General features: G+C 39.8%; 2 protein-coding genes across 5 annotated transcripts in view; one reads left to right on the forward strand and one right to left on the reverse strand.

The window, feature by feature from the left end:
• LOC109873688 (hamartin) overlaps nt 1-12,255 on the forward strand; it is a 35,247-nt gene that overhangs the window by 1,982 nt on the left and 21,010 nt on the right. Inside the window, exon 1 of one of the 3 annotated variants that reach the window (XM_020465352.2) lies at nt 11,537-11,833. The exons of 1 other annotated variant lie outside the window; for it this stretch is intronic. The gene's annotated coding sequence lies outside the window, so the exon portion shown is untranslated. Of the gene's footprint in view, nt 1-11,536; nt 11,834-12,255 lie in introns of those variants that run through there. One more of the 3 variants, XM_020465351.2, reaches the window with a different exon arrangement.
• Nucleotides 3,080-8,268, reverse strand: LOC109873514 (zinc finger protein Gfi-1b). 2 transcript variants are annotated; one of them, XM_020465170.2, is made up of 7 exons: nt 8,087-8,268; nt 7,356-7,462; nt 5,359-5,529; nt 4,964-5,193; nt 4,656-4,793; nt 4,304-4,469; nt 3,080-3,799 (listed from the first exon to the last, which is right to left on the reverse strand). In XM_020465170.2, exons 2-7 carry the CDS (start codon nt 7,453-7,455, stop codon nt 3,621-3,623), a joined length of 984 nt encoding a protein of 327 aa, XP_020320759.1. In that variant the 5' UTR covers nt 7,456-7,462; nt 8,087-8,268; the 3' UTR covers nt 3,080-3,620. The 2 variants fall into 2 exon arrangements, with proteins under 2 accessions (XP_020320759.1, XP_020320760.1); XM_020465171.2 differs by lacking the exon at nt 8,087-8,268 and having other exon boundaries at nt 5,359-5,440; nt 7,356-7,455.

A 12,255-nucleotide genomic window follows, 5' to 3' on the forward strand; every position in this document is an offset into this window, starting at 1 on the left:
ACTCTTCCCCCTGATAACTGTCATTCAAATGGTATCACCAGGCTGCCACTCTCATGTGATCAGAGACCTACTTTCTGTGTCTAGGCAAATGGAAGAAAGCTGCCTCAGTTTGGCTTCTTCTTTAGTTCACTAGTACAATAGCATTGAGATTCAAGGCTAAACATAAACATGTAAAAGTCAAATAAAAGTAGCAAAAGGATGATATGAATGTTGTATTAGCAAAAGTAGATCAAATCAAGCTTCATGCCTCTTCAATGTTTTACCTCTTCAGCTTTCCCAGCTGGGTTCTGGAGAAGAGCATGACTTTACCTTAATTTGATGCTTTACACAAACAAATAATCCACTCCCTGGATTTAAATCATGATTGCCTTTTATCTTCTCTTCTTTGGTAATCTGCGTGTGTTAGACTTGGCCTGGTCACTCCTCTCCTTCTCTGTCTCTTCTCTATCTCATATCATCCAGTACCTGGCTCTGAGGTCATAAACATGGATGATAGGGTTCTTTGTCCTTCAGTTGATTTGGAGTGGGGCAGTTCATGTAGCTAGGGATGTGTAACTTTAAAAATATATATATATTGTCAATTCATACTTTTCATGGACTTTCTATGTCAAGCATTGCAAACTAATAATACTACTATATGACTGTACATCGATGTTATGGCTTCCATTGCTTGAAACAGAGTAAATACTCAGTGTATGCTAATTAAAGTAGTACATAAAATAGTACATATTTTTTAAGATAGAGCAGCCCATGGGAGTTCTTCAACATGTCTGCCCTAGCTTTTAGCCTCGGGCTGGCACACCTTTCCACCTTCCAACCCTTTACCAGGGCACAGACCAGGGATATTTTGCATACTCATTTGCAAGACAAATTTAATTCATCTTCTGGCTCTCTACCTGTGTGTGTGTGTGGTTAGGTTAAGAGTGTGTGCAGATGTGTGCCATGATTTTCTTGTGTTTTACAGGGTCTTGGCTGGGTGGAACAGATTTAGAGTTTTTTTCTTGTTTTCTGTTAATGTGTTTGTCCGTGTTAAGTCGGTTTCTGGTATCTGATTCCTCCATAAGCTTGCTGGCAAGGCAGTAGGCATGGGCCGTTAGACGAATTAGTGCTGCACAATTGAAAAGAAAGCAGTTTGCTTTGTTGATTTCACCTTTTGTTTAATTATCTTTTAGTAAAAATATTTAAAAAACTCAAACGAGGGGAAAATAATTTGTCTTGATTTAGCTTAAGTTTGTTGTTGAGCTGGAAGTGTTTAAAGATGTTAATTTTAGCTTTACTTAGAGTGGTCAGTTTTACATTGAAGTTCCAGAGAAACGTACAGTTTAGTTTTTTTCAGGATTAGGATGCCACTGTGCCCCAGGCCGGCACAGGAGATGCAAATGAAGAGGGGGAGGAGAGAGACAAAGAGAGCATAAAAGCATACAATAATTAATATATGCTATTGAGACGTTACTATATTGTGTTGTTTTAATTAAAACCCTGCGTTGTGTTGTACTAAATGATAAAAAGCACTCACACACACCTGTATGCGAATGTTGAAAAGGGAAGTTCAGCTCAGGTGTGTGTGGGTGGACCTGGTCCCCTAATTTTCCCAGTTTCCCCCCAGGCTACAGTCTGGGCTCCACCCCTCCAATGCAGGACCCATGTCCTGTTTGTTTAGGCCCGCTCGTCCTGCTCCTCTCTCTGCCATTGGCTGCCTGTACAGTGTTTTGATTTGCTCTGTACCCTCACACCAGGTTGCAACTATAACTGTTTCTCCTGAGCACAACGGACCCTGTTGCCTGGGTTATATAAACACTAATTTGCATGGCACCACAGATTTGTTTACCAACTGTACCAGACAGTGGACAGGCTGTATGTTTCATTCCGCACCTAGACACTGATTTCTGTAACAAACTCATACTGCTGCTGTGACCATGTATTGGTGTTGTATTTTTCACCCACTGAAATTACTTTCCCGACAATTTCTCTGTGAGTGTTAATTTGGTGGTTGAAATCAGTTTTTTAGGCAAATCTGGAACCCTCCAAACAGGATTTCCGGAACACCAGGGAATTTATTGAAAGTTCATGGAATTCTACTACCCTGCAGCATAAAGTGGGAATTTAATATATTTTTGTTAGAAATGAGCAAACAGTTGTGGACAGTGGTAGGTCTAAAACCTCAAAACCTGATTTAACCCATAGTTGTACTTGGCCAGCTACGTATACAGTATTTGATGACAGATTTTTACTAAGAAATGGTCTGATTTGACTGTAACAGCTTAAATGGCCTAACTGGATTTGGTGTTTGAGGAAGGTGTTGTGTCTTCATGAGAAGTGCAATGTGTATGTCAAAGCAAACCTGTCAGAATGGATGGGTGTGGTACAGTATGGGGACAGGCTGTTTGAGTACTCCATCCTCTGTCTGTCTGTTGTCATACAGTATATCCCAATATCATGACACAGAGGGAACACACTTCTTCCCACTTGAAGACCAACAGTGTGACTAACTAGAGATGAAGTTGAATGTGCAGACTTTTGCTTACGGGTGTGAAGAACTGCATCATACATGGGGAAGGCCTCAGCAGTTTGTATATTAGTGATTGAGATTTTGGAAGGATTAGGGGGATTGATCCTCCCTCTCCGCTCTTTGGTGAGCATGATGGCATGCATGGACAGTCCATTCCTCTGTGTGACATTTGAAAACCCGGTGGACTTGAGATTTGCATGGTTTTCCAGGTATAGATTGGAATGATCTCTGACTGGTCATGCTAGAGATTTCAGCCCCAGACAACATGAGCTCAGCCTTGCAGAGGACTGCTACAGAGCCAGTTGGAAGACAGTCTGCATGCAATCTGCGCCATGAGTAAACGGTCACACATAAAGGCTTTCCCGTGAGCCATCTCATCTTACTAAGCTAACATGCTGCTTGCAATTGACCTTTTGACTGTTTTTTTTCCTTTCCTTCACAATGTCAACTTGTCACACGACAGTGAATGCATGATTATGTTAAATATGGGCGGAGTGCGAGTTGTCTTTTCTCCGCAAACCACAGTGATTACGAGGATTATAATAAAATCTCACCGTTATTTGGAGAGCATTTGTTCATTCATACCATTGCTTCCTTTTTATTTGACACAAGATTCATTTATAACTATAGTATGAATGGCAAACGCACTCTTTGTGAACATATAAAGCCTTTTCTTAAATACATTATGCAACAAAATCATGAGACCTATCTCTCTTCACATTTGACTTTAAAGGCCTCTGTCATAAGTATACAACATCATAATGCACCCAAAGGATATCAGTTGAATTATATTTTATTCCAAAGGGCTGTTCCTCCTTAAGTGATAGCAAATACTTTATGAAAAAAATATCTTCATAATTTGCCTTGTCTAATTTATGCTGGTTAGCTGCTGGCTCTGATTGACTTAAAAATGCCTTTTCACAAGAAGGATAAGATTCAATACGATATGTGTAAAACAAAATGATTGTGTCCGTAGTGGCCATTTTGTGTCATGATGCACCATGATGCTCACCACTAAGGCACATGTTTGGTCTTTCTTTCCCTTTCTTTGCTATGTTGTTTTACTAAGGCACTCTCTCCTCTTCTTCTCTATCCATTGTTCTCAACCTCGTCACTTCAGGCCATGCTGGCTCTCATGGTGTCTGCGGAGGTCCACCTTGCGTTGGAAGCCCTTGGCACAGATCTCACAACCAAAGGACTTAAAGCCTGTGTGTTTACGACTGTGTGTGATGAGGTTGGAGCTCTGGCTAAATGCCTTGCCACACACCTGGCATTTGTGGGGCTTCTCACCTAAATAGACACATACAAAGACATGTTTAAACAGTGTCATTATCAAATCTATCAGAATCAAATATCACAGTTTCATTTTGTATTGATGCTCTTGCTGTACATGTAGTATAAAAAGTATGAAAACCGATAACATGTTATGCATATATCTGTGCTGTAAAGTCAGTATCAGTGACTGGGAGGAAAGAATCGTGCCATTGTTAAGATTTGTCAAACATTCATTGGAGACATATTCCACCTGCACAGAGCTCCTTTCACAGAGGCCTTGGCAAAGTAGGAAAACCAGATATGCAAATCAGATGGACATTTGTTTAAGTTTATTAGTCTGATTCGTCGGCAGTTATATTACTCTAGGAAACAATGTGTTAACAGCACCTAGAAAGCAGAGAAATACAGTGTGAGGCAATCACTAACATTGCTTTTTAGTTTTCTAAGAAATTACAGTACAATCAAATCAGTGGTTGGATCCCTAACTTTGATGCTCTGTGGATGCTCTTCTCTCCTCACCTGTGTGGATGTAGGTGTGTTTCTTCATGTCCGACTTCTGGTGGAACCTCTTTCCACAGTACTGACAGGGGTAGGGCCTGGTGTCGGAGTGGATGAGTAGATGGGTGGAGAGGGTGGAGGAGCGCTTGAATGTCTTTCCACACATCTTGCATTCAAAACTTCTTTTCTTTGTTTAAGGAAACATGTACTTAATTTATCATCTCATCTCAAATATCATTGTCATGAAAGTACTTTTCTATGGAAGTATACACATAACTTAGGGCAATTTGGACAATGTGCCAGAGTACACATCTCTGGTTGTCTGTCTTGTCTCCTTAACCATCTCCAACAGGACACTGTGCATTGTGGGTACCTGTGAGTGAACGTTCATGTGTTGCTCCAGACTGACAGCATGACCAAAGGTTTTCCTGCAGATGCTGCAGCCGAATGGTCTGGTCCCGCTGTGGGAGCGTCTGACATGCACCTCCAAACCATGAGGGGTTGAGAACACCTGCCGTGGCAGAGGAGGACAGGGTTAGGAGGAGCTTACCATGAAGTCACAATGTCAATGTGTAGTCTTTTAAACAAGTGTTCTGGCAGTCTAATTCTGTATAGGCCCATTAGTTATTGTCAGTTACACAGTGTAAAGAGAAAGCTATAACACCACTCCTGCATATGTACCTTGTCACAGGTGATGCAGTGATAAGTTCCCGAGGTGGGGTAGTAGTGTGTGCTGCAGTCCAGAGGTTGCTGGGGTTCAGGGCTTTGGCTGACTTTAACCCCAAACAGGCTGCTGGAGTGCTGCAGGAGGGAGGGGGGGAAGCCCATCGGACAAAGGTCATAGGGCGCAGGTACAGAGTCCCAGGTGTAGGAGGGCTTGTAGTATGCAGGGAGCTCTGCCATGTGAGCCTCTGAGGGTAGAAGTAATAAGACAATTGACTCAATGAACACTTCCTCTGAAAAAACATTCTGAATCATATGTTGTCCCATTTAGGACCAATAAGGTTCTATTATATTATATTCCCAACGATTTTTGTCTCTTCACAACATCCCAGCCCAGTTGGAGGGTCTCTCACCTGATAAGTAGTATGGTGGAGGAGCACGGGTAACAGGTTGTCCCGTTGGGTCAGGGTGAAAGGGGACTGGCCGTTCAGGCTCCTGTTCATTTTTCATGTAAGAATAGGGGTCGGGATGAGTGGGCTGACCCAGTGACTGAGGACTGACTGGAGACTCTGGACTCTTTGGTTCTGACAAGATCAAATCAAATAGAATGGCTTTTTTTGTCACATGGACCGAATACAACATGTATGGAGCCATTTTCCAACAATGGAGAGTTAAAAAGTAATAAAATAAAATGTTTTATATGAAAAACGTTTATGAAAATGTACATAAATGTACAGGTAACTGCGAAAATAAAGGAAACACTTGAGTAAATGATGGGTAGAAGTAATATTAAAAGCAGGTACTTCCACACAGATGTGGCTGTGGTTCCGGAGTTAATTGAGCAATTAAAACATCCCATTATGCTTAGGTTCATGTATACAAATACACAGTTTCCCATTATGCTTAGGTTCATGTATACAAATACACAGTTTCCCATTATGCTTAGGTTCATGTATACAAATACACAGTTTCCCATTATGTTGGCATTCATGGCTAGAAGAAGACATCTCAGTGGGCATGTCCTAATAACCATACTAGCATACTAAATAGTATGCAAAATAAAATAATTTTATAGTGTGCGAAATTTAGAAAATAGTATTCCCAATGCATCATCTAATGCACGATTGCGTTGACTCCCGCCATTCGTTCACTTTGGTACAGTGCATCAATTTATCTGATTATCAGCTGTTGTGAAACTGTTGAGTTGGAAAAGACAAGTTAATTAAATTAGATCAAACTCCGAAATGAGTATGCAGTTTAAGTATGTACACTGAACTAAAATATAAACGCAGCATGTAAAGTGTTGGTCCCATTCTGATTGGTGGGGCCTGGCTCCCCAGTGGGTGGGCCCGGCTGTCAAGTGGATGTCAACTGGGCAGGCCCACACCCCTGCCCAGTCATGTGAAATCCATAGACTAGGGCCTAATAAATGTATTTCAATGAACTGATTTCCTGATATGAACTGTAACTCAGTAAAACATTTGAAAATGTTGCATTTATATTTTTCTTCAGTATAGTACACTAGTATGAGTATTTGGACACAGCAAGTGACTTTGAAACAGGGGTCTCAAAGGGTTTAAAGTGTGTGTGTGTGTTGCCAGATCTCAAGCTAATGGAACACTATGGGAGATTCTGAAGTGGCGCCTGAGACAGACCAACAAACAAAACACAAAATGATGGTATTTCTCGTGAAAGAATGGTGTCGCATCCCTCCAATAGAGATCCAGACACGTGTACAATCTATGCCAAGGCGCATTGAAGCTGATCTGGCGGTTCGTGGTGGCCCAACGCACTATTAAAACGCTGTATGTTGTGTTTCCTTTATTTTGGCAGTTACATGTACAGTGCAAACTCTGACGGCTATTCTTCAGAAAAATGTATATTTTGCATATCCGTGAAACCAGCCCTAACCGCTCAGTTTCAATAGGCGAATTCCAATGAATTCGAAGAATTCAGCGAATTGTGAACGCATTGACAAATCCGACCATCAATAAAAGTCGGAGCATATTTCCCTTGCTTTGGACGATACTTCGTCTAATAGTTCAACAGGTGTTGCCTCTGTCCTCAATTTTATGTATTTTCTATGATGATGTTAATGAAACATACATTTATAAAAGTCTCACTGCATGCTGCAACTCATAATTATGGATTCACTTTCCTCAAGTCAATACATGTAATTCGTTTTTCATTTTTTTGCAATAGCCTATAGTGGTGCAGATACTTAAAAAAAAATACTGATGTCTGTGATGCACATTACATGAGTAAAGGAAATGTAAACTTGTCATTGTCAATTGATGAATTATAAACTGTGGCAATGCATGAAATAACTAGCAAATCATTATACACTTCTCATAATACACGTGTAAAGGTATTGATGTGTCTCCATGATAATCTTGGCATTCTAACTAACCTGTAAAGGCCGGGTCCCTCGGTTCGGCTTCATCTTCGTGAGATTGGTGCACATTGTAAGATGTGCACCTCTTGTTTTTCACCAAAAAGGATCGTGGCATGACAACGCTGTTGGAAAAAATAATTATGCAAATGCTTATGGGCAATTCCAAATATTTGAGGTATTATGAAGGCCTAGGCCTAACATGTTATAATGCAGTTTACGAGTCTGAACTTTCAACATTTTTAGAATGTCTGATATAAACATTTTGAAGGAGCGAGTTTGAGCGAGGGAAACAATGGGCTAAATAAATTATTATATGTTTAGGTAGGTTGTTTGACTTTATGCTGACACGAATGTTTTAAATGTAGGCTAAATAAACTGTAGTCCTACATGAATTGTACATTTAAAATAACCAAGCCATACCAACTAATTCCCAGACTATGCCACAAATAAATATGCTGTCAAATCCAATACAACAGAATGATCAATCAGTATTTGAGTTACCTATTTAAGTATGTATGCTTATCATGAAATAACGCTGTAAAAGACTGAAATAAAAGCATATGATAGATAGGCTTGTGATGTTTAAAATAATAACACATTACTGACTTGGATAGGCTAATTGTAAAATTCATTTTTTTATAACCTAAATTAATCTATTTTATTTTTTCGAATTATCAATACAAATTTACATAAATTATGCGACAGGAAAAAGAATCGTTATAATAATATGCACTTGCTGCACTTACCGTTAGTTCATAACAAGTAGGCTAGGTAGGATAGTGGTCGTATTACTGTATATATACTGTAAATATTTCCTAAAATCCTTTCGCAAAACTCAGAATCCAAACCACTGTAAGACATAAGATAAGATTTAAGATGGCACATTTAAGCTCCGCACTTTTTGCTCTTTTCTTTTGCTCCCCTCCCTGATTTTCAATCAGATAGTGTTGTGGTGGAATCTGACTGTGGTTTCAACCAATGAGAGCGCCAACTCACAGGTGGAAATTTGCGTAGAAAAACATATATGAACGTAGACACAGCTCCTCAAACTGTTACAAACGATTTTAAGTTTCAAACAGTTCACAAATAAATTGAAATAATTATTGAACATCATGTCTCCCACATGATTATATTTTGTTTGGCATATAATGGTTTTCAAATTGGAAGGAACAAAGGTAATTTCACCAATTACAGAGTACTTTACAGCTATTAAAATCCAATCCAAAATAAAAATAAAAAAATTAATCCAATCCAAAAGTTTAACACATTAGCCTACAACTTGCAATATTTGATTTACAAGATTTACAGTAGTGGTTACATTCTCTGTGTTGTGTAAATACAATTGCCAATACATTGTCTTGGGTGATTTAAGATTTAAATAAGCAAAACTAGACACCAGCTCCTCCATAGATACACACACCAAACCAGTCTCCGATTATTCATGTTTACACAGTCTTGTTTGCACTGGACTGTATTTTGTGTACCTGTCCATCAGTTACTGACAGCTTAGATTTGTTTCTCATAACTTTTGTCAGACAGTAGGTCTACTCTATCCAAACTGTCATAAATATGTATCTTAATGGATCAGTGCGTTGAAAATAATGAAAATATTATTTTGAATAAAACAAATACAATGAAGTTATTTTGTGTTACAATAACAGTAAAACAATGGATGTAATCTTTGTAAACGACACTAATATACTGAATCTTGCCAAGACGAGTATTTAAGGTCATGAACTCACACCGCAATGAAGTGCAGAGGCACACTTGCGACATCACGTGGCAGTTTCTGGTCAATACATTTTTCTCATGCAGGAGCCTCACAGAGAATTACACAGATATCATGTTTGTTTTTGTCCCACTATGGCGTCTGTGAGCGTACGGGGAGCGCCATTGAGGGAATCTCCTTGTCGAATTAGTCCATTTTCTACTACTTCTGATTTGGCAAATAAACTAAAAGAGTGCCTAGTGTTTGCTGACTAGTATAATTAATTGGCTGATCCCTCCTAATGACCCGGATGGATTCATGTGATCCTGCCTTAACCCAAAGGAAGTCCCACCCACTTGACTACTTTAAAATTCTTGAAGCCCTCAATGGCGACCGTTCATGCCAGAATAGGTTTTATTCATCTAAAGTCCTCTATCTAACTCTATAGGGCCTTCACAAGACTCTAGTCTAGCGTCTAGATCACCAGTGGTGATAGTTTGTTAGCTTTCATTCTTGAAAGAACAGCCAGCTGCCAGCCGATATAAGCCCAGGCAGGGTAAATGCACTCCGAATGCATGCACTCCGATATAGATCATGGTTTGATTAGAGCAACCACTCAACTTCAGGGGACAAATGAAATATAAGGAGAAATAAAATCAGCAGAGCTATGGCACCAAACTCTAGACTGAAGGGCTATCCCAGCAACCCCTGTGATGTATAGCCAAAGCAACAGTTCAAGTTCAAGATTGATTATTAATCATATATGATATATGTAGAATACACAGTGCAACGAAATGCTTACTTGCATCTTTACCTATTGACAATGCAACAACAGTAGAATAGTAGACTAATTAAGTGAATAAAAGAGTACAAAAAAATGTAAGCTCAATGGATAGAAATAGGATTCAAATTAGCTCAAATATAATACAAGAAGGCACTCAAACGAATTGAAGTAAGATATTTACACGTGCCAGGGAATTGTGTAATAGATTGTGCAATATTAAATAGACCTAGTGTTGTAAAATAAATAGGTGTCCAGTTGCAGCATTCATGTGGTGTGTGTGTGTTCGTGCTTATGTGAGGGAGTGCATGTGTGTAAAATGCAGGGAGTCAGTGCAAGAGACTGTTGTGCCTGTGGTCAGTCCCGGTTCAACAGCATCCGCTATCAAAATAAAAGTCATCCAATTACGGCCCCACAATAGAAATGTACCTAAGATGATGATAATAATTTGGGGGGTGCTTACATTTGTCTTGTTACACATAATTGTGTAGTGGATAATGTCTTTCTTGCATATCCCAATTCCCCCAGAGATACCAAAAGAGAGTGGGGTCACAGCCAGGGTCCCCATTGTCCACCACCCCTGGAGAAATTGGGGTTTAATGCCTTGCTCAAGGGCAGAGTGACATATTTTTTTCATCTTGTCAGCACCAGGTTTTGAACCAGCAACCTTTTGGTTACTTGCCCAACGGTTACAAGCCAAAATGTTTGTGGTTGCTTATGTTTTTCCTACATCACACATATATGTATTATACATATCCCAGTGGGGTCAAAGCCAGAGTCTACCTGAAGCAATTTGGATTAAGTGTGTTGCTCAAAGGGCCAAGAGCAGCTCAAAAGATTTTTCACCTTGTCGGCTAGGATATTGCAAACTAGCGCCCTTTCGATCACTGGCCCAACGCTCTAACTGCTAGGCTACCTGTCATCTCATACTGCCATTGTTCGTTCCATAACACGTGTGGACTGCAGAAACTCTAATAGGTAAACAGGACTGTGTATTTTATCCCTTGCCTACTTTGCACTTTTCAGGACACAATTTAGTTAATAAAATTAAGTGTCTATAAAAAGCTAATAGAAAGAAGGGAGGCATGGTTTACGGGCAGCAGGTAGCCTAGTGGTTAGAGCATTGAGCCAGTAACCAAAAGGTTCCTGGATTGAATCCCAGAGCTGACGAGATAAAAATCTGCCCTTCTCCCCCTGAACAAGGCATTTAACCTACTGTTCCCTGGTAGGCTGTCATTGTAAATAAGAATTTGTTCTTAACTGACTTGCCTAGTTAAACATAAAACCATGTCTTCTCTCTTTCCAGCTATTTTTTTGGTTGTGAAATGGGGGACCCTGTGTGAAATAGGTTGGGAACTCCTGAATTAGATTGATGTTCACAAGTCTTTCTTAATCATATCTGTAGTAACTGTAGTCAAGGAAATCCTAATAATGGGCCCCAAAAAGTAGTTAAAACTGTCTTGAGTGGAATGCTTGGTTTATGTTGGGTAATGTTTGATCTGTATAAATAAGCCTATGTAGGCTAATAACACCATCAGATAACATTTAGAAAATATTTCTGTGTTGCATATTTCAATTTGTGAGGTGAGTATGGGATATGATATTGGAGTTATTCAATATAGTGCTACAGATAACGCCTAATGTGTCCATTCTGTTGAGCGCATGCGCTCACTACCTGAGTCACGCGAAAACGCATTACATATAAACTCATCCCTCCACCTGAGAAAAACAATGCTTCATTTCTCGTAGAGTGAGGAAATTAGTCGTTTGGTGCACTAAAATATCATTACAGCAGAATGGAACAATTTGAATAAGCGTAGGTGTAGCGTTATTTAGATAAATATACTAGGCAGTGTGCAACTGCAGAGACTGAATGTCTCAGGGATTACTTTGCGTGCGAGTCAGCGGAGGCTGCTTGCAGAGGAAGGGGCTGTGAGGTGTTCAAGATGGCGGCGCCCTGTGGAGTGCAGCGACTCTGACAGGTAAACAGGTCCATGTATTGAGGTACTTAAATATATAATGGTGAATTTCAGATGTTAAAATGTCATTAATATAAGGCGTGGGTATTATGTGTTTCTGATGTTCTTTCATGACTGTCAAATGCATGTTTTGTTTCCCTTCGCCGTAGCTGTTTATAATGACTTTTTTTGGATTGTCAGCTAACGTTAATTCTATTTCTGTTGACGATGACAATAATGGTTTGAGTCATAGCTAGTTAGCTACTTTCATGACCATGCATCTGTTGAAATAGTTTTCAGCTTGCCAAGATGAACTAATGTAAGATACTCGGATACAACAAACCGAGCCCTGCCCATTGTTCCCCCTGAGTTGTTTACGACAGTAAGTGGTCATTCCAGATAACGTTAGCTAGCTATAGTAGTCTGCTTGCTGGCGACGCAACTAGCTAGCGTTTAGCCAATAATACT

This window comes from Oncorhynchus kisutch, linkage group LG29 (genome assembly GCF_002021735.2).
Source record: "Oncorhynchus kisutch isolate 150728-3 linkage group LG29, Okis_V2, whole genome shotgun sequence".
NCBI classification, from domain to species: Eukaryota; Metazoa; Chordata; class Actinopteri; order Salmoniformes; family Salmonidae; genus Oncorhynchus; species Oncorhynchus kisutch.

Coding starts and splice junctions, on each gene's coding strand:
- LOC109873514 (XM_020465170.2), bottom strand. CDS start 7,455: ATGCCACGATCCTTTTTGGTGAAAAACAAGAGGTGCACATCTTACAAT. Junction 5,530..7,355: donor GAGGGACCCGGCCTTTACAG/GTTAGTTAGAAT, acceptor TGATCTTGTCAG/AACCAAAGAGTCCAGAGTCT. Junction 4,794..4,963: donor ACTGCATCACCTGTGACAAG/GTACATATGCAG, acceptor CTGCCACGGCAG/GTGTTCTCAACCCCTCATGG.